We start from the raw sequence: 21123 nt of genomic DNA, 5'->3' as shown, positions 1-21123 counted from the left end.
TTCTTTTTTCCCCTTTTTCCCCTTTCTTCCCTTGTTTTGCCCTTTCCTCCTCCCCAATTTCCTGGGAGATTACTAACAGTTCACTAAAAAAAGGGGTAGTGAATTAGACTACTAGAAAATATTTACTCTTGTGTGTAGTAACTTGATTGATCCATGTTGAAGCATGGGAGAAGCCGGTGAGAATCACCACTGACGAGGTATTTTACTGGTAGGGCGCTTGTGTATATGTGGAATTGGTGTAACCCTTCTATATTTGCAGACATAGTTATTAATGCATGAAGTGAAGAATCGTCGGTGGATTACGGAGTAGGCCGTCGCAATTCGGCGGTGGAGACCTCCCTAGTAGCTATGTACTTAGAACTAGTAGGACGTGTGGCTAAATGCGGCGGCATCCCCTTTAATAGTTTAGTTAACAGGCATCGCAATTACAAAGAGCCAAGGTGTCTATAGTAACTCATCATCTCCCATTTCCCTCTCCAAAATAGCTCTTCCTATGGCTAATTTTAGTAGCCATGGTACGCAAAAGAGGCTTCTCAAATACTTCTTCAACCTCCTCTCTTCCAGAGGGAAATCAGGTATGTCCCCAACTTACCCGCACTGCATGTTCCTCCATTCTATCATCTGGCACGCGCCAGTCCCTCCGCATTGTCAGTAGCTTTTGTCTGATGCCCGCTAGGAACTAGAGAGTATGTATGACTACCTAGCAAAGGTCATTCTGCTCGGTCCAAGTGGTGCTGGAAAGTAGGTTCCCTGGGAAGTGGATTTCTTTCGTAGCTTTCCACTGACATCCGGAAATGCAGGTCTTGTGTGCTCCATCGATTTGTGAAGAAAGAATGTACGGCTGCGACTTCTGATTAAACCTGTCTCATACTTTCATCTCCCCCGAGCTGGATAGCCGGCTCGCTAATACACCATGCACCTATAGGGAGAGTGCTATCGTCGCAAACGATCGGCGTCGAATTCTCCTCAAGAATCGTCAAGTTAGGAATCGGCCCTCGACGTACAAGGATAAAGCTACAACTTTGGGATACTGCAGGCACCGAAAGGTTCCGTTCCGTCTCTAGATCTTATTACCGGGGAGCGGCGGGGGCTATTCTTATCTACGATGTATCATCTCATACCTCATTTGCGTCCCTTCCTACTTTCCTCATGGATGCGCGTGCTCTTGCATCTCCCAACCTAACTGTGTTACTGGCCGGGAATAAGATGGATCTCACTTCCGACATCTCGCTCCATGGTGACACCACCGAAGACGCCACTCGGCCTCCCCCAACACCGTCCAGCACTTCCAGCAAACAGTCTGCCTTTGCATTCGGTTCTGTCCGCTCCACAAGTCATCTAGCGACTGGGACGCGCATGACCGCTACATGTGTTCCCCATGGCCGTGAAGTATACTTTGAAGAATCCTCCCGGTGGGCTGCGAAGTCAAACATCCCAGTTGCCGTTGAAGTTTCAGCCCTCACTGGAGAAGGTGTGGAGGAACTATTCAACCGGCTGGCCAGAATTATCTTAACCAAAATTGAACTTGGTGAAATCGATCCTGACGATCCCCAGAGCGGTATACAATATGGCGACGGCGGTCTTTATGGCCATGGGACAAGCGATGGTTCCAGCATACGGAGCCGGATGACTCTGGACAACGCAGTCCAATTGCACAATCGGAATCCTCCAGGTGTAAGTAAGTGGAAAAGCGGCATGAGAGAATGGGAGGATGTCTTCCGGTTGGGCGGATCATATAATAAGAACGGTGAAGGGTGCTGCTGATCTTTCGATCTTGCTCCTTTATTGTTGTCTTCCAGCTGCAGCTATTACCCTTGCTTTTCACCCCTTACATCTTATTCTCTCTCTTTTGCGAGTTTGGTGTAGTTGTTTCAGCTTACCCATACCCTATAACAGGTAAGGTACGCTCGTATCTCTGTTTGATTGCACATTTACTTGCTGTAAATGCCGTCTTATTCTTTTTTATCTTTTCTTCTTCTTTCCACCTTTCTTTCCCTGCCCAGGTATGTCCGCCGGGCGCTATATCCCGCTCTATTCACATGGCACTCCGTGTAATAGGAACATTCCTTTCGATAATTGTATAGCACGATACCCCTGATGATTTTTTCTTGTTGGTATTAATTTATAATATTCCACACTAGTTTATCTGCAGAATTGCCAGACTTTCCAATGAGAATGCCAGCGTCTTAGCCATCTACTAATTTTTCCCTTGGATACTATACGCAATAGAACGATAGAAATTTATATAAGCGACCGCAGAAACCAACTCTGTATGATTCTTTTGGACTTACATCAAGCAACATCCCTTCATCCCAAAGCCAAACTCATGAAGAGAATAATAACAAATCAAATTTAGTGTATCACAACTAATCACTTCCAGACGAGGCTTATACTTCAACTCCAGCAATGAGTGTCTTGATACCCTTTCCAGCTTTGACTTCTTGAAACGCTTGTTCCGCGTCTTCGAAACTGACAATTCCGGTGATTAGTTCCTTTACGCTAACCCTGCCTGAGGCTACTAGGTTAACCGCAAGCTTATAATCACCACTACCGTAACGAAAACTGCCCCTGACATTTAACTCTTTGGTGCAAGCTGCCATGATGGGAAAGGTGATTTCATTCCTTCCCATACCACCTTGCACGTAAGTGCCACCGGGACGAAGGACATGAATGCCTGTATGAACTGAAGGCTCAGCACCTGATGCATCAATAACGATATCCGCTCCACGGCCGAGATCATTTTCATTGACAATTCGCTTTGCATTTTCCGGCGCAGGGACCTTGCTGGGTTCGAAGATTGCTGTTGCGGCATATTTCTTCGCAAATTCCAGCCTTCCTCTTTGGATGTCCACAGCGATGACCTTCGGGGAGCCAAAAGCCCTAGCCACGGCACAACACAATAGACCCACTGGCCCGGCCCCGAAAACTACCACAGATTGTCCTGGCGCAACATTTGCTTGCTTTACAATATGCACAGCGACACTGAGAGGCTCCATCACTGCAGCTTCCTGAAGGTTGATGTTTTCAGGAAGCTTGTAGCAGAAGTCCTCAGGCAAAACATAGTACTTGGCTAGCGTACCGTCGTAAGGTGGCGTTGCGGCGAAGGCCATTTTTTCGCACAGGTTATATTTCCCTGCCTTGCAGGGCTCACACCGGCGACACGGTATACCGGGCTCCATAGCAACGCGATCCCCCACCTTTAATGTTGTGACAGCCGAACCAACCTTGCTAATCACACCGGAGGATTCGTGTCCTAGTACCATAGGGTCTTTGACGACAAACTGGCCAATTGAGCCATGCTCCCAATAGTGAACCTGGCATTTTCAATTCCAAGAAGTCAGCAATTCAACTTTATGGATTCCCCATTGGGCAAAGTCATAACATACGTCGCTACCGCAAATACCGGTAAACCTGACATTCACGAGAACATCGTGAGCATCTCTCAACTCTGGGATTGGTCGGTCTTCAAATTTGACCTTATGAATTCCTTCGAGGACAAAGGACAAGTTCTGGAAAGAAGGGCAGTATTCAGCTTTCCTGTCAATATGAATCGATACTGAAAGGTTATGGCTTTACTACGCACCTGAGCGGTCCTAGGTTGCGCGCCCATGTTTAGCACTTGCTATTTGGCTAAGTGATAGGGAATGATCTGTTATAGATATTCGGTTTTGGAAGAGAGGGGAAATGAGAGAAGAAAGGTGTTTAAAAGATGAAACGGAAAGGGGGGCAGGCCTAATGCTATCTTAAGCATAGAGAGGTAGTGACTGAGTGGACAGATGGGCTTGCAGAGTGGGCTGGGATGGTCATGTGGGTGATGGTTTATTTCAATAAGGACAGCCAACAAACTTGTCTGGATCAAAGTACTCTTTTCTATCTTCTCTTAGGATAATAGGTAGTAGTTCTCATGGTTGTCCCCCACTCATCAGCTGCACTAGTGGGGCGATCCTTATGTCATTGGTCAACATTCCCCAGCTTCTGCCTCTTGAAGCTGATGGAATTTAACCGCTAGTTCATTTCATTTTAACCGGTTTCGGTGGTCCCGCCAAGCGGGAAATTAAAGCAGACAGCTTAACCATTCATTGAGGAACCGCTGCACAAAACTGCCACCCGTACGGAGTACTCCGTAGGTATGTATACAGCACACCTACGTACCGTAGAGTCTAGACTGATACCGACAAGTGTACCTGTACATACCTAGATGTTACTTTACCATATGTAGGCAGCCTTCATCTCTTTCTCCGGCTCTGCTCTGCATTGCCAACACGGTTACCGTCCATGTAGCCATGGAATTACGAGGCTGTTATAGTAGAGAAAGACCCGTTTCGTCACGGAATTGATAGATGTATTGCATACAGAATGTCCCCATCTACTGGGTATCTACTCGATACCCTACCCAATGACTTGCTGTCCACACTAATCATAAAAGACTGCGTAGCGGAAATGACAATAATGCCAAGACCACCTTGCCATAACAAGTAACCAAAACTAAACACTGCCGGAAGCTATCAAATATCTCGTTCAAGCTGTCCATGCATTTGTCGGGCTATGATTTGGCAGAAACCTGAAATTGCTTCGTTGGAATTTAGCCTGGGATAGACTGTTGTTGCAGTGCTAAACTATCTAATTGACATGATTCGATCCAACGCCCTTCCCTTGAGGGGAACGTTCCGCGCTTTGCAGCCGAGAGTTAACTACCGCCTAAATGCTGCGCAACAGCAGAGGCATTACCGTGCCTCTGCCCGAAATTATGAGGACGGACGACCACAGTCCTTCAAAAACCAGCTATATGAGAGTACGCAGCAACGGCTGAAGCGTGAGCGCGCCGAGCAAGAACGTTACGCACAATATCAGACTCAGTCGCAGGGAGGTCGCTATATAGCTCTAACATTCGGTATGTCCCTGCAGAAACCCTGTTCGAAATCTATAACAAACCCCTATCCAACATTCCGCTAATCCCTCTATGTTAGCTTTGGTGTTTTTCTCTACTGGAGCCTATTTCCTAGGGACTTTAAAGCCGCCGAGTCTCCCGACGTCATCAACAACGAACATTCTCGAACTAGAGCCCCCGCGCCACAATATTTCTCAATCGAACCTCCAGGCCGCATGGGCGGACTTTGTTGATATATTAGGGAAAGATAACGTTTCTACAGATAATGGGGATTTAGAAATACATTCAGGGTCAGACTGGTCTTCCTATTCTCGGAAGGAAACCGAAAAGCCTTTCCTTATCCTCTACCCATCAACCACGGAAGAGGTTTCTCAGATAATGAGGGTTTGCCATCGGCGAGTTATCCCAGTGACGCCGTACTCAGGTGGCACTAGTCTAGAGGGACATTTCGCATCCACCCGCGGTGGCGTGTGTATCGATTTCCGCCGCATGGACCGCGTTTTGGCTGTTCACAAAGAAGACCTTGACGTAGTGGTGCAGCCTGCTCTTGGTTGGGAAGATTTAAATGAGCAGATTTCGCGAGATGGTCTATTTTTTCCACCTGATCCTGGCCCGGGTGCCATGATAGGTGGTATGGTAGGCACTGGATGCTCAGGGACGAATGCCTATAGGTACGGTACTATGCGGGAATGGGTCCTCTCCCTGACTGTAGTTCTTGCGGATGGCACTATAATCAAGACAAGGCAGCGTCCGCGGAAGTCCAGTGCTGGTTATGATCTTACCAGGCTCTTTATTGGGAGCGAAGGGACCCTTGGGCTTGTTACAGAAGCCACGCTGAAATTAACAGTCAAACCCAAGAGCCAGAGTGTCGCTGTTGCATGCTTTCCGACAGTTCAAGATGCTGCAAAATGCGCGGCACGTGTGGTGGAGGATGGTATCCCGGTTGCCGGTGTGGAAATTCTAGATGATGTGCAAATGAAATGTATAAATGACAGCGAAACAACTAGTCGGCGGTGGAAAGAATCACCCACCTTGTTCTTCAAGTTTGCAGGAACACCCGTCGGTGTCAATGAGCAGGTGAGTACAGTACGAAAGATCGTTTCTTCCAATGCAGGCCAATCCTTTGAGTTTGCCCGCAACGATGATGAGATGCAAGAGCTATGGAGTGCCCGAAAACAAGCTCTCTGGAGCGTAATGTCTATGAGGCGAGGCCCAGAAGACCATGTTTGGACTACTGATGTGGCAGTGCCCATGAGTCAACTGCCCAACATCATCGAAGCAACGAAGCAAGACATGACCCAAAGTCGGCTGTTGGCAGGAATATGTGGTCACGTTGGGGACGGTAATTTTCACGGTAAGAAGACCCTGTCCTCTCTCACAGCTCCTGTACTCACTTGTCTCTCATAGCTATTATTCTGTTCAATGACAATGAGAGGAAAACCGTGGAAGCTGTAGTTCACCGAATGGTGAAGCGAGCAGTAGAGCTGGAAGGCACTGTCACAGGTGAACATGGCGTTGGCCTTATTAAACGTGATTATCTCGAACATGAACTGGGCGAGTCCACAGTGGATGCGATGCGGCGGGTAGGTTTGCAGAAATTTAAACATAACCCCCCCGAACATAGCCTCATTTTGCGATAAGTTCGGAATGCTAACGCTATAACAATCTTTGCAGTTGAAACTAGCGTTTGACCCTCTTTGTTTGCTTAATTGCGACAAAATTGTTCGAGTGGAGCAGGGGATGCCAGAAGAGGTTAAGTCATGGTGATTGCTTGTGCGTTGTTTAACATTACAAGATAGAGAAGCCGTGGATGGGCAGAGGCGGAGCCGACTGTGTAACAGCTCTGGTTTGTCGTCATCCTACTTGCAAAGAGGAAGAGAGCGAATAAGGCCCCAGCAGGTCGTCCTCCAACGGTGGAATCTGATCAAAACAATGGTAGTTTGCAGATGATTCTGGACTGCTGTCATATTCAATATCCATAACTCTGTATCCTAACGCCGTCAATGTACGTGCTGTCATTCCATGTAGTCATCATACTCCACTTCCGACATATACTCAGCGCCTCTAGCCCCACCATGGCCTTCTTCAGTGCCATTGTACCAGGGCACAGAATCCCTTGGAGTTAATTATCAATACCAGAATATGTAAAATGCATGGGAACATGCACCTGACCTAGGATCTACTCACTGGTAAGACTTGTCATCTTCATAGCTTTGCCTCTCCGCCTCCGCATACTGGAAAGGCCGGGATTCTTCAAGTGATGCTTCGTGGTCATATGATTGCTGGTGTCCATGTTGATCTTGCTCCTCTCGACAATCAAGCTTTCCGTGACTTTTGTATCTGTCCACCATGACTGCATCGTCTGGCGAGAGTGGCTCGGGGTCTTTCAACAGTATAGACCCGACTCTACTTACAAGGCTGCTGGCTAGGCCCCTGAGTACGCCATCACCAGCAGCCTCGACCGCAGCTTCCTCCAGGCTACTAGAATCAGATCCGTTTGGATCAATGGAGTTGCCATGGCCGCCTTTGCGTAACGCAAGTGGCTTACCGCAGCCGTGACCGGTGTCGTGCACACCTTCCTTATGGTTTTTACCTTCAAATACGCCTTGGCGAGTGAGCTGTTCGCGCAGATACCCCTGCTCTTCCTCGGTCTTGCCATGCCACCATTCCTCGACTGTGTGGAACATGATCTGGCGTACATCGGCTGCACCATCTTCTCCATATTCACGAAGGGCAGGGTGGTGGAACACACCCACGATTATTCTGTCCAGGGTCCTTGTGATATCAATGTCTTCACTATCCCAGCACTCCATCAGCTGTGGCACAGTCCATTTGATAATTTGGGAAGCTACCCGGCCTGCTGGTTCGTTCAGAACATTTGAAAAATGATCCTTAGAGAGCATAGAATGGGTTGGGTTCGAGGATTCATCGTCTTCAAAAACAATGTGCTGTTGCTTTCTGCTACTTTGAATAACCTCGGAGGAGCCGGTTTGAAGCTCTACCTTTACATGCTTGATAATAGGGAGCACATAGGGTGCCAGAACAGAGAAAACGAAGACCGTTATATGATCTTGAATTTGCTCAACCAATTCTGGCAGAACAGGTAATTTCTCGATGGCAGTGTTGATCGACTTAATAATCTCATCATGCCACTCCAATACGGGGTAGATTTGCCGATGCACCCCTTCCAGGTAGCAGGTCCATGCTTCTGGCTCACGCGGCGATACATCTTGGCGATGTTGCTTGGCGTTCTCTGACTGTGTCCTGAATTCTTCCATTTTATTTGCCTGGGCTTCGCTGTCGTCTAGTAATCCGGCAGGTATCATGCTGAGAAGACCCTGTACGAAGCTTTCAGAAGGAGAACCACTCTGTGAATCAATAATGACACCTTCCAAGGATTGGACTTCAGATTGCGTGACCTTATCAGAAAGCTCACCCAGTACGGAGTGAAAAAAGTCCACCCCGCCGAAAGTGCCGGTAACTACAGGGTAGACGTCATTCTGCGCACCATGGAGCTCAAGTTTTGTATTACGGCCGACATGGGGGAAAATGTCTGATTCACCCATCTCAATAAGACTCAGCTCTGTATAATTGGAATGTGCTGCATAGTCCTCCAGGCAATGCAAGCCAGTCCCGAGAAGACGAAAAGCTTCATGCAAGTCTTCATCGTTCTGCGATCTTGCATATTGGCGGCCTAGCTGAATCGAACGGCGGAAGACACGCCGTACAAGGCCTGCAGATGTAGCAATGCCAATATCCTCTGTAGCTATGTAGTTTTTTAAGCCTGTCCGTGGTAACCAACAAAAGACTCAGTATGTCACGTTTTGTATAGTATAATGATATGGAAAGTGGTCCAACATACCTGTCATAGGATCAACTGATAGCTCACGCTCCTCGTCAACTGGACCCCTGAGTCGATGATCATAATCCCGAGCATCCTCCCCTTCAGCATAACCAAGAGGATTGTCTATATGCTCTGTAGGCTCATAGCATCCTAGACGTTCCGTAGTCACCTCAAACTCCTTAGTCCCATAGCTAGAGCACAAAGTCAGTTCCTGGCACTGGCGCAGTAGGATAATTCAGCAGCTTACCCAAAACTCAAAAAGCCGAGCACCCAGATCAGGATACGGATGGCTTCGGCGCTTACATATTTCAGAGTACCGACATCAACAGCCTGGCTGTAGTCGCGGAGCCAGTTCCCGAAATAGACACGCTGCACATCGAGTTTGTTGAATTTACGGCCGCCGGCCACGCGAGCCAGAAACAAGGTCAACAACACATCTTCGATGTCCCCATGACGCCAATTCTGGCCCTCAATGCGGGATATTGATGCAATATTACCCGCCCCAAAAGCGTGGGCTTGCCCTGAGAATGCCAGAAGCGACAGAAGAAGACATAGGTTTTGGACAGTATCAGACATGATACTTCCAGTCTAACATTGAACGAAGATACTGGCGGTCTAGGGAGAAGAGAAGGCGAATCGCAGGGATCCAGCTAAGTTGTGAAAATTAAGAGGTAGGGTAATGTAGAAAAAGGACCCAGCTCCCTTGGGACGCCTTGTATTGTGAAAGAGCAAGCTAGCCCACAGAAATGCAGGTGCCCCGCCATACAGTCTCCAATTGTCATTGCCAACTTGCCAAGGGTAATTAAATAATCGCACTGTATCAATGATAGTATGGGTGGGGATAATTCGCCTTATACTGATGAGACGGACCATCTTGGCAGCAGATATGACTGGCCACCGATTATCTTTAGGTCTCTTCTCCATCCATGGCATATTCTGGCAGTTCTGGCTGTGCTGTCCTTGAAGATGAGGGATTCGAATGAGTTGAGGGGTAAAGAGAGAAATTCTAACCCATTTATTGTTTCGAATGGCACCGATTCGAACCCATCAAAGTATGACGTGTAGTTAACAAATCATAAACCTCAATGATATTGTAGCCGCCACAAAGGCTTTGCTGATATATGAACAAGTGCTAGGCAGTAATCTCAAGAAACGATAAGATATATACATGCATAGATATATAGCATTTCTAACAGATAACTGAGAGAGAGAAAATCACTACTAACAATACCTGACTGGAGAGAGTTAGAAAAGGCAGGAGGAAGGAAAAGAGCAGTAAGTTGCAGTGATAATGCTGAAAAGTAATAATACTGATATGAATCATAAATCTAGGTTTGACCAACACCAGTAGAGGACGTTTATACTCAATTAGTCCAAGTTAAAAAGTCAACCACAAATAGATTCTACAAGAGCAATCGGCTGCGCTATACGCAGCCTCCCGTACTTGGTCAGGGGCTAATCAACTAAGGCTAACTGATTAAACAAGCCTTCAATAGAAACCTAGACCAGTGGTAGAATGTTATCGCAGTACACGATGTTACTGGGGTTTATGAGAGCTTAATAAATGCCAGTTAATAAATAAATTAGAATTGATAGTAAGAAACAGGAAAGACATGTAAATGATAAACTATCAACCGATAAGAAAAAGAAAAAGCGTGAGGTATAAAAAGATGCAAGGTAGTACATAGCATGTATCATCCATCAACTAATGTGCCTTATGCTCCTGGTACTTATCCTATATTATGCAGAAGAATCAGTAGTAGACTAGAGCTGGGCCTCCCTACTACTAGGTATTTTAGGTGAAAGTCAACTACAGATATGTGCAGAGATCAAATCAGGAGCAATATATTCTCTAGTCTCTGATAACACACTATTGACAATAATTACAGTGTATATTTAAGAAGGAGAAATAATAATGGCTCATTTAAATGTGGATGGTATTCCAGCTTATTAAATAAATGAGCCAGAGTAACTACTAGGTATACTCTTGTCCGCCACTTTCAAAACGGCTCTCCGCATCCGTCGCACCAGCCCTTTCCCCTCCCAACCCGTTACCCAACCACTTCCCATGGCGCTCTCCGCCCGCAACACACCCCAAATTTCATAAATTCATTCGAACTTCACTACCATCATTTTCCACGTTCTCCTATTGAACCTTGTACCAGTGTCTCGACTACTTATACTACTATCTTTGACCGCCCGGTGGCTTTCTCACTCTCAGTTGCCTTGGGATGGAGTAATCAAAAATGCCTACCTCTAGAAACCACAGTCATTGCTATTCGTATACATGACTGCTGTCTCAATCTCAACTAGACGTTTTCCATTGTGGTCTATCTTCTACCCCTAGGTACTGACTGGTTATTTTGTGATACTCGGCCAAGCTACATCTTTCAACAGACTTATTATTTCCATGCATGGTGTGATCTCCTGGAAGGTCATTAATATACAGACACAGCAGTGTGCGACCTTCCTCACCGGTTCCTTCTACTTCATTACTGCGCCGATGCTACGGCAACAATGCGCCCCGTAGCGCAACATTAATGGCCTCTTTCCCAGTAGTCTGAAGAGAATAGGAGAGAAACCGGGCAGCATCATACTTATCAGTCCGATGGCACACTTTGAAGAACACATCGTCCGAGATTCATTGCCACCAAAAACCCACCAAATTAACATCAGGAGCCTTGAGCCGTCCCATAAATACAAGTGCGATGTCCATTCTGCTCCTCTGAAAACTTCTGGCTCCGGATTCCCCTTCAAATCGTTTCGCAATGATACCCCAGTGCTGGCTCATTCGATTTCTCAAATCATTCATCCTCGCGGTTCTTTCTCATCATTCAAAGCTTTAACGCACTCAGCCCTACCGAAAATAAAGCAGCAATCTCGTATTCTCCCTGGCAAGGCTTCGCAGGATCCTCCGCTCCTTACGCAACCACGGGGAGTAGAATTTCATCGCTTGGCAGATGTGCCTACTTTGACCACATTTCACGACGACATCGATAATTTGTCACATAGAGAAGAGGGTCTTACCAAATCCAAGCCGTACATTATGCCTTTACTAAAACAGGCATCACGAAAAGATTCACCAACCACATCACTGGATCTGTCACACTCATCCTTAGAGCATGGCGGTTTGGGAATCATCGCAACTTGCGAGAAAGGGCGCCAGAGTGACTCAGTTGCTGATTTAGCCAATCGAAAGAACATCCCTGGTCTTCACCACCGATCAACTAGCGGGACTTCCCAATTTTCTTCTGCGAGTAGTTCCAGTATGAACAAGCCAGGTTCGCAGAATATTCGCCTGATGCGTCAAGCAACTCGCTCTTACACCCCACCATTAAGTCAATCACATCAGGCCTCGGTATTCGAGAGCGATGCCTCTGGCCATAGAGACTCGGTTGAGGGTGAGCTCTTAGGCTGGTCAGGCTCCGACACGTTCTATCCGTCTGTACGTGCATCCTCGGGGCAGATACCACGGTTATCAATACAGACGCATGATAACTCATTCACAAGGCTTCCTGGGATCTCCCAGACCAATGTAGCCGGTCGTTCGTCTTTCGGTTATTCAAGGGATAATGGCAGTACTTTAGATACAGCTTCACCAATCTCCAGGTCATCCCTGGACTTCGTGTTTCGATCCAGGACAAAAACTAGTACCGATCCCATCTCTCGAGCAGCCACGGTACAAGCTGCGCGTCAGGCATTTGAAGAGAAAGAAGCAGCGAAAAAACGAAGGTTTGAGGAGCAACAGATGAAAGCAGAGGAAAAGCAAATAAGACGCAGAGAGAAGCACCATTGGCGAGCTTCTCTGAGAGATGAGGAAACACCGAGTCCAGTTTGGGAAAAGGAGCCACAGGACGCACCAAATCTGCCCTGTGGCTCCGCCCCTATCTCATCCAGACCACAACCCGATTCAAACTCGGGGTCCTGGAAATCTCAACCCAAGAACACATGGATGCTTTTCCTAACCTGGCTACGAACCAGGATTTTCAAGTTACGAAGAAAAATAGGGAATTTAAATTGACGATGTACTGTTATTGTGTTATCTAGATCGCGCTACATATTAGGGAATAGATCATCCCGATACCTATCATTTATTGAATGTCAAATGAGAGTCCTACTATATTTTATACCAGAGGAGTAGCTCAGTTAGTGCCGAGCGCGGCAGGCTCTGTGAGGATGCAGAAAATAAATTGTTAGCATATGCTGAATCAAACCTCCATTGACATCTGTTATCGCTGGTGTTTTAAAACATCACGTGATCTACAATACACTGATGTATTGTACTATTTGCACCGCCGACCTTACCTCAGCAAAACAGACTACGGTATTCCAGACAGCTCAACATACATAGATAGTACCATCGGTTTGAAAACTACGGTGTACAAGAGCGACAAAAGACGCCTTTAGTCTCCCGTACCGCACTTCATCTGACCATTCCATCTTGTAGGTACAAGGCTGTCGGGTTCACACACCCAACGGGCGCACCTCCAAACTGGAGGGAGCGCCTCCACGAACATCTCTCATCATGGTATATGATTGGGATGGAAAGCGGGACATCTGCTATCAGATGTATATCAAAGACAAAAAAGCTTTGGAGGAAATTATGGAGTATATGAAGAATGTATATCAATTCGCACCCAGGTGAGAAAGCATCATTTCCACATAAGTACTAAGATCCATCACAGCATCCACGGTTAGATTAACCAGCTACGGAATTAGTAAACGTGCATTTCAAACGCAATTCAAGCGATGGGGCTTCCCTTCAAAACAAAATCCAGCACACAAGAACCTAGAACTCGTTGCACGCGTCAAGCAGCTTTGGGAGCGGAATACTAGCCAGCGAGACATGCTTCGAATACTGAATGAAGAAGGTTTCGAAATCAAAGAGAGAGAGCTCATGCGGGTACGTGCTAAAAATCGTTGGTTGCTCCGCGTTCCCAATGGAATGAAATCACAGTCAACTATGCAAGCATCCGCACAACTATCAGAAGATGAAGGCTTGCTTGCATTGCAGCAAGAAGTTTACAAGAATGAGAGCTCATTCAATGACACTGAGCCTCTCCTTACTGACACAGCAAGCCCACGTCCCCCGTCGCCTGGCTTGTCACCAGAAGTTCTAGCCAAACGCAAGGAACGACTAGAACGATTGAAAGCAGAAAGTGCAGAACGCTGGGCTACCAGAAAGCGCCGGCGCCGTACTCGAGGATGGGCAGGGCTGCCAGCCGATCCCCCGGGACCCCCGCGCTTTCCCTCTGAAACGACTATTGATGAGAGTAAAAAGCACTTGAACCTGGATAACGTCATGTATCGTCAAATCAGGGATCAGTTCCAGAAAATTTGCGAGGATGCTGGCTTCATCAAGAAAACAGTTGCTGGGCCCGAAAAATGGCAGGAAGCCAAAAACAAACTGATCCAAGAATCACAACACCTTCAACATATATTTTGGGAGGATCCTAATCAGCTTGATGCAAAGGCCCTTGCTCTTGATGTTGTCTGCACAGATGTCACGAAGAGGATGCGCACCTTGGAGAGGCGAATGACCATTGCGGAAGCTAAAAACGCTCTTGGGGTTAATCCAGAGGAAAGCCGCCAAATACGGAATGCATTTTACAATACACTGAAAGCGGATCATTTCACAAGCAAACTAGAGGCTGGTGATGAGCACTGGACGAAATTGAAGGAGCAGTGGATTCAAAATTCTGAGCTGCTTCAACATATTTTGGCTCCAGGGCCAACGGATACAGAACACACTACCAAATTAAAAGCTTTAGAGGTTCTTTGTCGTGATGTCATGAAGCGACTTCGTGATGATCAAACTAAGAGGGACCCAGCCCGTAAACACTCTAGTCCTCAGGAACATACTCACTGTCCTGATTTGGGAAGCTCTCATATTGGCAATGCCTTTAGTGGCAGTATAACTAACGGAATCAGTACACTTGCTTCACAGGCTCTTGCAAGTGCTCCAGTGGCTTCTAGCGATCTAGGTGACTTGCAGATAGACCCCTCACTCCTGCAGGCAGCTAATGATCCCTCGTTTGCCACAGTCGACCATCAGGACTCGGGTCATACCTTTGGATACGTGGACCCCTTATTAGAGCCTTCTACTATGCAAATTCTTGTGTATCTTCGCATTCACGCTCAAAGTTCATTGCATGGGGACTCCAAAACCTGGATTGAAAAACTGACAACGCGATCTGTTGCTGAACTACGCCAACTAGTCAACACCAGATATCCAAACACCTTTATTACAAAGATTGAGGGCACGGACAAGGATGAGAATGGGCATGAGATATCTTTCGTTATAGACGAGGACCACGAATTTGACGCTTACTTGACTCACATGCAAGGGAGAAAAGCTTCGTTTCTTTTTAGCTTGGAACAAGTCTAAACAGCCTTTGTGTCATATCTTGAGGACTTGTAGTATATGTTTTGAGTGTTTAACTTGGTCTTCAGGAAAACTAGGGTGGAATTTCTGCAGTTTTTTTAAGTCAATCACCAGTCAACGGCGGCAGCCGCTTCAATGGGGTGTATTATAAATAGGAATAAGGATGATGTATTACAAAATAATCTACCTATTGGCAGTATCAACAGTGCTAAGATAGGGAAGATGGAAACTTGGCAATTCATTGATTCCGTTGCAATCTAGTGTAGTACTCATGCGTTATTGTTGAAGGGTAGAAATAAACCCTAATGATATCTCGACTGCCCTGTTTACAGATACAAATAATCCCTTCGGAGACTGGAGAGCTCTACACGTATCCTGTCGGGTTACACGCTTGTGAAGCAGCATGTAGTCACTGCATGTTCAGGAGAAAAGAAAGAAAGGAGGAAAGAAAAGCGAAAGACAATTGAGATAAGTTATATTCTTGTCTAGTCCTCCAGCAATATTACAGGATAGATCTGCTACTTTTCTTGTTTCCAAGTATAACTAAAGGTATTATCTTTATTTCTAAGGGACACACTCAGCCTTAAAAACTGTGACCCCATATATGGAAGGGCCGATTCAATGTCCAAGGTCTACCATATCGTTATTGGCCCTGGCCAGTCATGAATGCGATATTTACGTACAAGTAGGCCATCTATCAGCAAAGTAGACTTATATTCATAACAACCCTTGGTTCTTAATCTTAGGAATTTAAGAAGATCACAGGTCCAAAGGACTTCCCACGTAATCATGGCCGTGGTCCCAGTTAGCCTTATATATAGCGCAGCTACAAGTGATATGGAGACTCCGTAGAACTTCTCTGCAAGATACCATAACTGTACAACATCGGGAGTTATGAGGCGCAAGTAGCACCTGGAAGGCCAGTAGAGAATCTCTCCCCTACCTTTGACAGGGTATAAAGTAGTTATGGTAGCAAGGCCTCTGGCGATGGAGATGCATGCAAGAGCTAGGTAGATCCTAATCAATATTGCAATGTATTTTCAATAAAAGGTGCTTTCTAACACCTTAATGACTAACCAGTGAGAGCTTGTACAACATCTTGGAATAAGACGGTAGCAGAAGGTAAAACAAATGGAGAATCATTAAAGATCCCAGCCAGTTCCTTGTTTTGTGGAGGTGATGCTTCCAAGCCATCCATAGGGGTTTGTGAAGGGTGCTGGTATTTAGTACCATACACACTGTTTCCAAGTAATCCTGCTAGTCCAGAATTGACCTTATCCGCCCAGTCTTGGGACGGGAGGGCTTGAGACGTCTTTTTGCTGTAACCAAGTCTTTGTACATTTGCTGCTACATCCAGCACAATGTAGTCACCTGATCGTGAATCAGGAAGCAAGGCATGGGCGCCTCTCCCTAGAGGTAGCTGGCCAAGCAACGATAATGACTGTACATCATACACCTGCACAAAGTGCTTGCGCCCTTTTTTGGGTGCAGTAGGACTCTGTGGATGCTGTGCAGTGACAGCGAAGGTCTGTGTATTGGGATCCACTGCCAAAAGCCGGTACGCCTTCTCACCATAGGAGTAATCGACGTCTAAGTTGCGAGGTGTCCTCACTATATCATCAACTGTATCCCAAACAGATACAGACTGTGTTGAAGCGATAACAAGGTGACACCCTAGGAACCTTGCCACACAGGGATCCCCTGGGTACAGTCCAGCTCTACTGTAACGGACAGTACAGCTTTGAACATCAACAAGCACGGCGATCCCGGGACTCCCAGGATGCACTGACTGTAAGCATACAGCAAGCACGGAACCATCCTGAGAAAATGCTATGGAAGCCATGCTCACACTGTCAAGATTTTCGCCGTTGACGTATCCTTTCAAATCGACAGTATTCCGGCATTTCCAAGTCTCGAGCTGCTCTTCACCATGCTCCATCTTCAATCCACTGCGCTGTCTACTGCTTGGGCACCACAAGCGTAAAACCGCGTTGCTTCCGATTGTTGCAAATTCATGGCTAGCTGGTCGAGATGCAAGATCTAAGACCGGAACCGGGCTCTTTCCTGAAGAATGGGGCCCATCAACACGCGTGACAAGTTCCCACATGCCAGCCGACTTGCTCCATCTCCAGAACTTCAGGAATATCTCCTGATAGTCTGCGGTAATGCTGCGCATACCAGTCCCATTGTAATCAAGAGCCTCAATATCATGGGGTTTGGGGCTCCATTTATCAACTGTAGACATCCACTTCCCATCATGAGAAACACCTAGGTGAGTGACGTTCGGTGCAGCAATCTGTGAACCTTCCGGGCTGATTTTCAAAGTTGTCGCGTTAGTGCGCGCGAGAGCTTGGCGAGATATATGGTTATTGGAATGGATATCGTAGGTCTGGAGGACACAGGAATTTGCCAGACGGTGACCTTCATGGGAGGCTTGACGTGAGGCCGGCACAGTTATCAAGAGCCGATCATAATGCTGTGGGTGTAGTATCGCTACAGCTGGTGAGGATTGTGGATATACCCCTACCCTAGGCTTGTTTATCTGTGAGTACGACTGCAGGCCGGTTATGGTAGCGAAAGGTTGCAGCTCTCTCGCCGATAAAACTATGATAGAATTATCAGCCAGCTTGATGGCGTATAAGTTGCCAGTTGAGGAGACTGCAATGTTGCAGATTGGAGAAGAAAGGTGTGGAAGAAACTGCTTCCGGCCTGTATCCAACTGCCATAACACCATAACTGATTCGTGACCTCCGGATATAATATAATTACCTGGATGGATATTTAGCCACTTTTCACGATCATACTGCAAGGAACGTACCATCAATTGACCAACGAACTACATTAACAAGATCCCTGTGCCAATGCAGCCGTCTAGGAGTCACAGTTTTCTCGCCTCTGTGGTGCTCTTCTCTACCAACAAAGTTTAGAATGTCGTGATATACCAAAATAGACCCATCTGAGCTGCCTAAGGCCAAGTCAATGCCAATCGGACCTTTCTTGTTGTTCGAACTTTGTCCTTCAACCCGAGACGATGTCGTAGAATGCCGAATATCAACACAACTGATGTTGACAGGCAAAGCCACCTCTCTCCAAGTATATTGCATTAGCTCAAGAGCATTTTGGCCGAGACCTTGAGTTCCGATGAGAACACGCTGACCGCTGTATGCAATGACAGCTTGGCCATTAGATATGCATTTTATGTGGTCAAGCCGAGAGCTTGTTTCGAGGATGACAGTTTCGTGGAGTTTCTTCTCACTTAAGTGAGCGACAACGATCTCCCTTTTCCCAGCTTTGTGATCTCGCAGAATCAATAATGCACAATCTACCTCACCTTCATTAACATTGAAGGACGGGCTAACGGAAATTATTTTACGGCCCATGGTCCAATGTGAGACTTGTTTGCCAGATAGCCAATCCCACTTGCTAACAGAACCAGCCGAGGTAATTATGTAAAGATGCTCCTGATTCGCTGAGGAAAGACTATATCCGATGATGCTCTGATTTGGCTTCAACTGCAGTGTGCGAAAGAGACGAGAGGTTGCGACAGAATAAACATGAACAGCTGCCTCGAGCCCGACAAAAAGATACCTATAGGTTGGCTTAGAAAAACGTGATGGTCATTTTGAAGGACAGAACATACTCCTCATCGCAGGTAAGAATTGGGTCTATGTTGGTATACTGTCCAGCGACTGGTGTAGATAAAGACCAAGGTTTAGGAGTTGCAATCTTGTCTTGGTCGATGTTATGCAGTGAAGAACTATTTGCGACATGTTCTATCTGATGGGGGTCATTCATTTCTTTCGAAACATTGGAAATCGTTGGCCCCAAGCTTTGCTTGATCTCATCCTTGTCTCGGGAAGTGCGACGTCGCTTGACTCGCTCTCCCTCTGTGCAAATCAATTTATTTTGCGCTGCATCGCTGGCTCGGGATCTCTTGGCGAGACGCATCAAAGAGTTAGAACCTGACATCGTTGATTAACAGAAAAGTCTGTGATGCTGGATAGACGGATGATAGCAAGTCTAGAGAAAGAGAGCCATGATCTCGTGTTAGTTATTCAATAGTATGTAGGGCTGAAAGTGCTTCTGGACAACGCGAGACTTTTTTTTTTTTAGGTATCCTGCATCATGGACCGGCCGCTAATTGACTAGCCTCTTTTGGATTAGATTAATTTCCTTAAGTAGTAATAAGTGGGTACTTACATATTGGAATCTTTTCATCCATTGAAGTCTCAGCACTGGTTGGGTGTTCCAATATCTTGAATACTTCCGTCTGTCCAAGTCAATCATTCCGTATTAATAGGGCACAACAGAGATTGCGCGCAATACCCACATTCAACCATATCGTACGGCAACTATTCTCTCGGCGTATTCTCTATCCCCAGCAGTCAGTCTAGTCGCTCCTTATAACGCGAAATATAACCAGAGATGATCATTCCTGTCCGGTGTTTTTCATGTGGCAAGGTAAGCACCATACCCTTTGTTCACTTCTTACCGTGGCTTATATAGAGGTCGATTAGGTTGTTGGGGATCTTTGGGAACGTTATCTACATTTACTCGATGAGGGTGTTGCAGATGGGTATGCGATAGACTTACCCTCAATATTTGTGGTATTTGCGCGGCTTCTAATCAGTGGTTTCAAGTGATGCTATGGATCAACTTGGTTGCAAGCGGTATTGCTGCCGTAGGATGATCATGACCCATGTTGATTTGATTGAGAAACTTCTTCGGTAAGTGCCGCTCTAACATTGAACCTAACTGTTCACTGAACTGTGTCACCTTGTAGGTATAACCCAACAGAAAGAGATCGTGCAAAATCTCAAATGTAATTTCATTGAACCTTCATTGGAACTGATCTTTCACGGCAAATCACTTTCCGAGGTGGTGATGACGGATGCTCAGCTTCGCAGTTTATTGGCTCGTGTGAAAAAACAGCCAACACTGGATGTCCGTTGTCTCGGGCTTTATGGGGTATTCAGGCGCATCAATTGCTGCTGTAATTCTCAGGTATATCAAGCTTGCAGGATGCTATTGATATTTCTTCAAAGTGGCCGTCCGTTTTCGGTATCGACAACTTTGGGGATATCGATTAACTCTCCTATTTGCCGGGCCACGTTGTTTTGAATGTAGTATCGCTCTTTTACCTTTGGGGGGGCATGGAGGTTTGGGCGAAGATCTGCGTCTACCTTACGAGTCTTGGCATGTCTCGAACGTTCATTTCCCTCTTTTATTGCTCCTCTCTTTTGCTTGTTCTTCTAGGTGGGTGAACCGCTAAAATGCGAAATTAAAGAAGGGCTAGGATTACTTTACATTTTAATACATCTGTAACTACATTGTTATTAGTATACAGAATGTAACGGCGGTTTACTGTATAGGTGCCATCCAGGGTATTCTGAATCGTAGATTCAGAATTATCTGGCCTTTTGGCCTATTTGGGAGTGTGTTTGCTAGGTCACACGCCCTCACGCAGAATCGGTGATTCTTAATATCTTAGTATTTACAACAAACTCTATTCCCTCGCTGCGCTCGGCAGCTTACCTCGCTCAGTTCAGGCCCTCTGGTTTTATACAGAGGCTGCTTATATATAAGTGCACCTACTTGCAGCTCTTCTCCTGGAGAGCTTGAGTTTATATAGTTATGTATTTCTAAAATAGTACTGAAAATTAATAAATATATGGATTTAGACTCTTAAAAAGACCGCGAATTTTAAATATAGCTATATTTTATGTCTATGTTATATGAAAGAGAAGGGATGTATTATTCCTATTTTGTAGCCGTATTTCATTTGATTGAATGTATTGGTTGATGACTATAATAAAAAATATTGGACTCAGTAAAATCGAGAGATAAAAGATATAATTAACTAAGATTTTAAAGTAGTTATAGAGATAGTAAAAGTATATTAGTAAAATATTAAATTATAGAAAAATATTTAAGTATACTATATTTTAACTGTCTTTAAAAATAATAATAATCATATTAATTAAATATATATATATATATATATAA

At 45.8% G+C, this 21123-nt stretch overlaps 8 protein-coding genes across 8 annotated transcripts; 5 read left to right on the top strand and 3 right to left on the bottom strand.

The window, feature by feature from the left end:
- Nucleotides 1-435: 435 nt before the first annotated feature.
- BDV37DRAFT_260645 (putative Ras family GTPase (Rab4b)) lies at nucleotides 436-2159 on the top strand. The gene is made up of 4 exons (XM_032083249.1): nucleotides 436-575; nucleotides 677-741; nucleotides 801-835; nucleotides 926-2159. Exons 1-4 carry the CDS (start codon nucleotides 513-515, stop codon nucleotides 1762-1764), a joined length of 1002 nt encoding a protein of 333 aa, XP_031936667.1. The 5' UTR covers nucleotides 436-512; the 3' UTR covers nucleotides 1765-2159.
- A 54-nt stretch (nucleotides 2160-2213) lies between these two features.
- BDV37DRAFT_260643 (NAD(P)-dependent alcohol dehydrogenase) lies at nucleotides 2214-3866 on the bottom strand. The gene is made up of 3 exons (XM_032083248.1): nucleotides 3584-3866; nucleotides 3387-3509; nucleotides 2214-3314 (listed from the first exon to the last, which is right to left on the bottom strand). The coding sequence occupies exons 1-3, from the start codon at nucleotides 3608-3610 to the stop codon at nucleotides 2388-2390; spliced, it is 1077 nt and encodes a 358-aa protein (XP_031936666.1). The 5' UTR covers nucleotides 3611-3866; the 3' UTR covers nucleotides 2214-2387.
- Nucleotides 3867-4522: 656 nt separating this feature from the next.
- Nucleotides 4523-6699, top strand: BDV37DRAFT_232046 (FAD-binding oxidoreductase). The gene is made up of 4 exons (XM_032080370.1): nucleotides 4523-4891; nucleotides 4968-6242; nucleotides 6296-6471; nucleotides 6563-6699. The coding sequence occupies exons 1-4, from the start codon at nucleotides 4630-4632 to the stop codon at nucleotides 6653-6655; spliced, it is 1806 nt and encodes a 601-aa protein (XP_031936665.1). The 5' UTR covers nucleotides 4523-4629; the 3' UTR covers nucleotides 6656-6699.
- BDV37DRAFT_232061 (Het-C domain-containing protein) lies at nucleotides 6600-9435 on the bottom strand. The gene is made up of 4 exons (XM_032080371.1): nucleotides 8980-9435; nucleotides 8751-8923; nucleotides 7076-8672; nucleotides 6600-7003 (listed from the first exon to the last, which is right to left on the bottom strand). Exons 1-4 carry the CDS (start codon nucleotides 9306-9308, stop codon nucleotides 6904-6906), a joined length of 2199 nt encoding a protein of 732 aa, XP_031936664.1. The 5' UTR covers nucleotides 9309-9435; the 3' UTR covers nucleotides 6600-6903.
- A 2343-nt stretch (nucleotides 9436-11778) lies between these two features.
- BDV37DRAFT_275322 (uncharacterized protein) lies at nucleotides 11779-12796 on the top strand (the record flags this gene model as incomplete). Its single annotated transcript, XM_032085378.1, has 2 exons — nucleotides 11779-12559; nucleotides 12780-12796. 2 exons carry the CDS (start codon nucleotides 11779-11781, stop codon nucleotides 12794-12796), a joined length of 798 nt encoding a protein of 265 aa, XP_031936663.1.
- A 225-nt stretch (nucleotides 12797-13021) lies between these two features.
- BDV37DRAFT_260637 (Clr5 domain-containing protein) lies at nucleotides 13022-15320 on the top strand. Its single transcript, XM_032083247.1, has 2 exons — nucleotides 13022-13373; nucleotides 13452-15320. The coding sequence occupies exons 1-2, from the start codon at nucleotides 13258-13260 to the stop codon at nucleotides 15118-15120; spliced, it is 1785 nt and encodes a 594-aa protein (XP_031936662.1). The 5' UTR covers nucleotides 13022-13257; the 3' UTR covers nucleotides 15121-15320.
- A 728-nt stretch (nucleotides 15321-16048) lies between these two features.
- Nucleotides 16049-19195, bottom strand: BDV37DRAFT_232009 (WD repeat protein). Its single transcript, XM_032080369.1, has 3 exons — nucleotides 18758-19195; nucleotides 17936-18705; nucleotides 16049-17886 (listed from the first exon to the last, which is right to left on the bottom strand). Exons 1-3 carry the CDS (start codon nucleotides 19084-19086, stop codon nucleotides 16190-16192), a joined length of 2796 nt encoding a protein of 931 aa, XP_031936661.1. The 5' UTR covers nucleotides 19087-19195; the 3' UTR covers nucleotides 16049-16189.
- Nucleotides 19196-19349: 154 nt separating this feature from the next.
- BDV37DRAFT_260632 (DNA-directed RNA polymerase core subunit RPB10) lies at nucleotides 19350-20486 on the top strand. Its single transcript, XM_032083246.1, has 4 exons — nucleotides 19350-19578; nucleotides 19635-19693; nucleotides 19758-19844; nucleotides 19901-20486. The coding sequence occupies exons 1-4, from the start codon at nucleotides 19543-19545 to the stop codon at nucleotides 19941-19943; spliced, it is 225 nt and encodes a 74-aa protein (XP_031936660.1). The 5' UTR covers nucleotides 19350-19542; the 3' UTR covers nucleotides 19944-20486.
- Nucleotides 20487-21123: the final 637 nt, after the last annotated feature.

Source organism: Aspergillus pseudonomiae (assembly GCF_009193645.1).
Source record: "Aspergillus pseudonomiae strain CBS 119388 unplaced genomic scaffold BDV37scaffold_98, whole genome shotgun sequence".
Taxonomy (NCBI): domain Eukaryota; kingdom Fungi; phylum Ascomycota; class Eurotiomycetes; order Eurotiales; family Aspergillaceae; genus Aspergillus; species Aspergillus pseudonomiae.
Note: the sequence above shows the minus strand (reverse complement) of the source record. Positions and strands in the feature narration are given on the sequence as shown.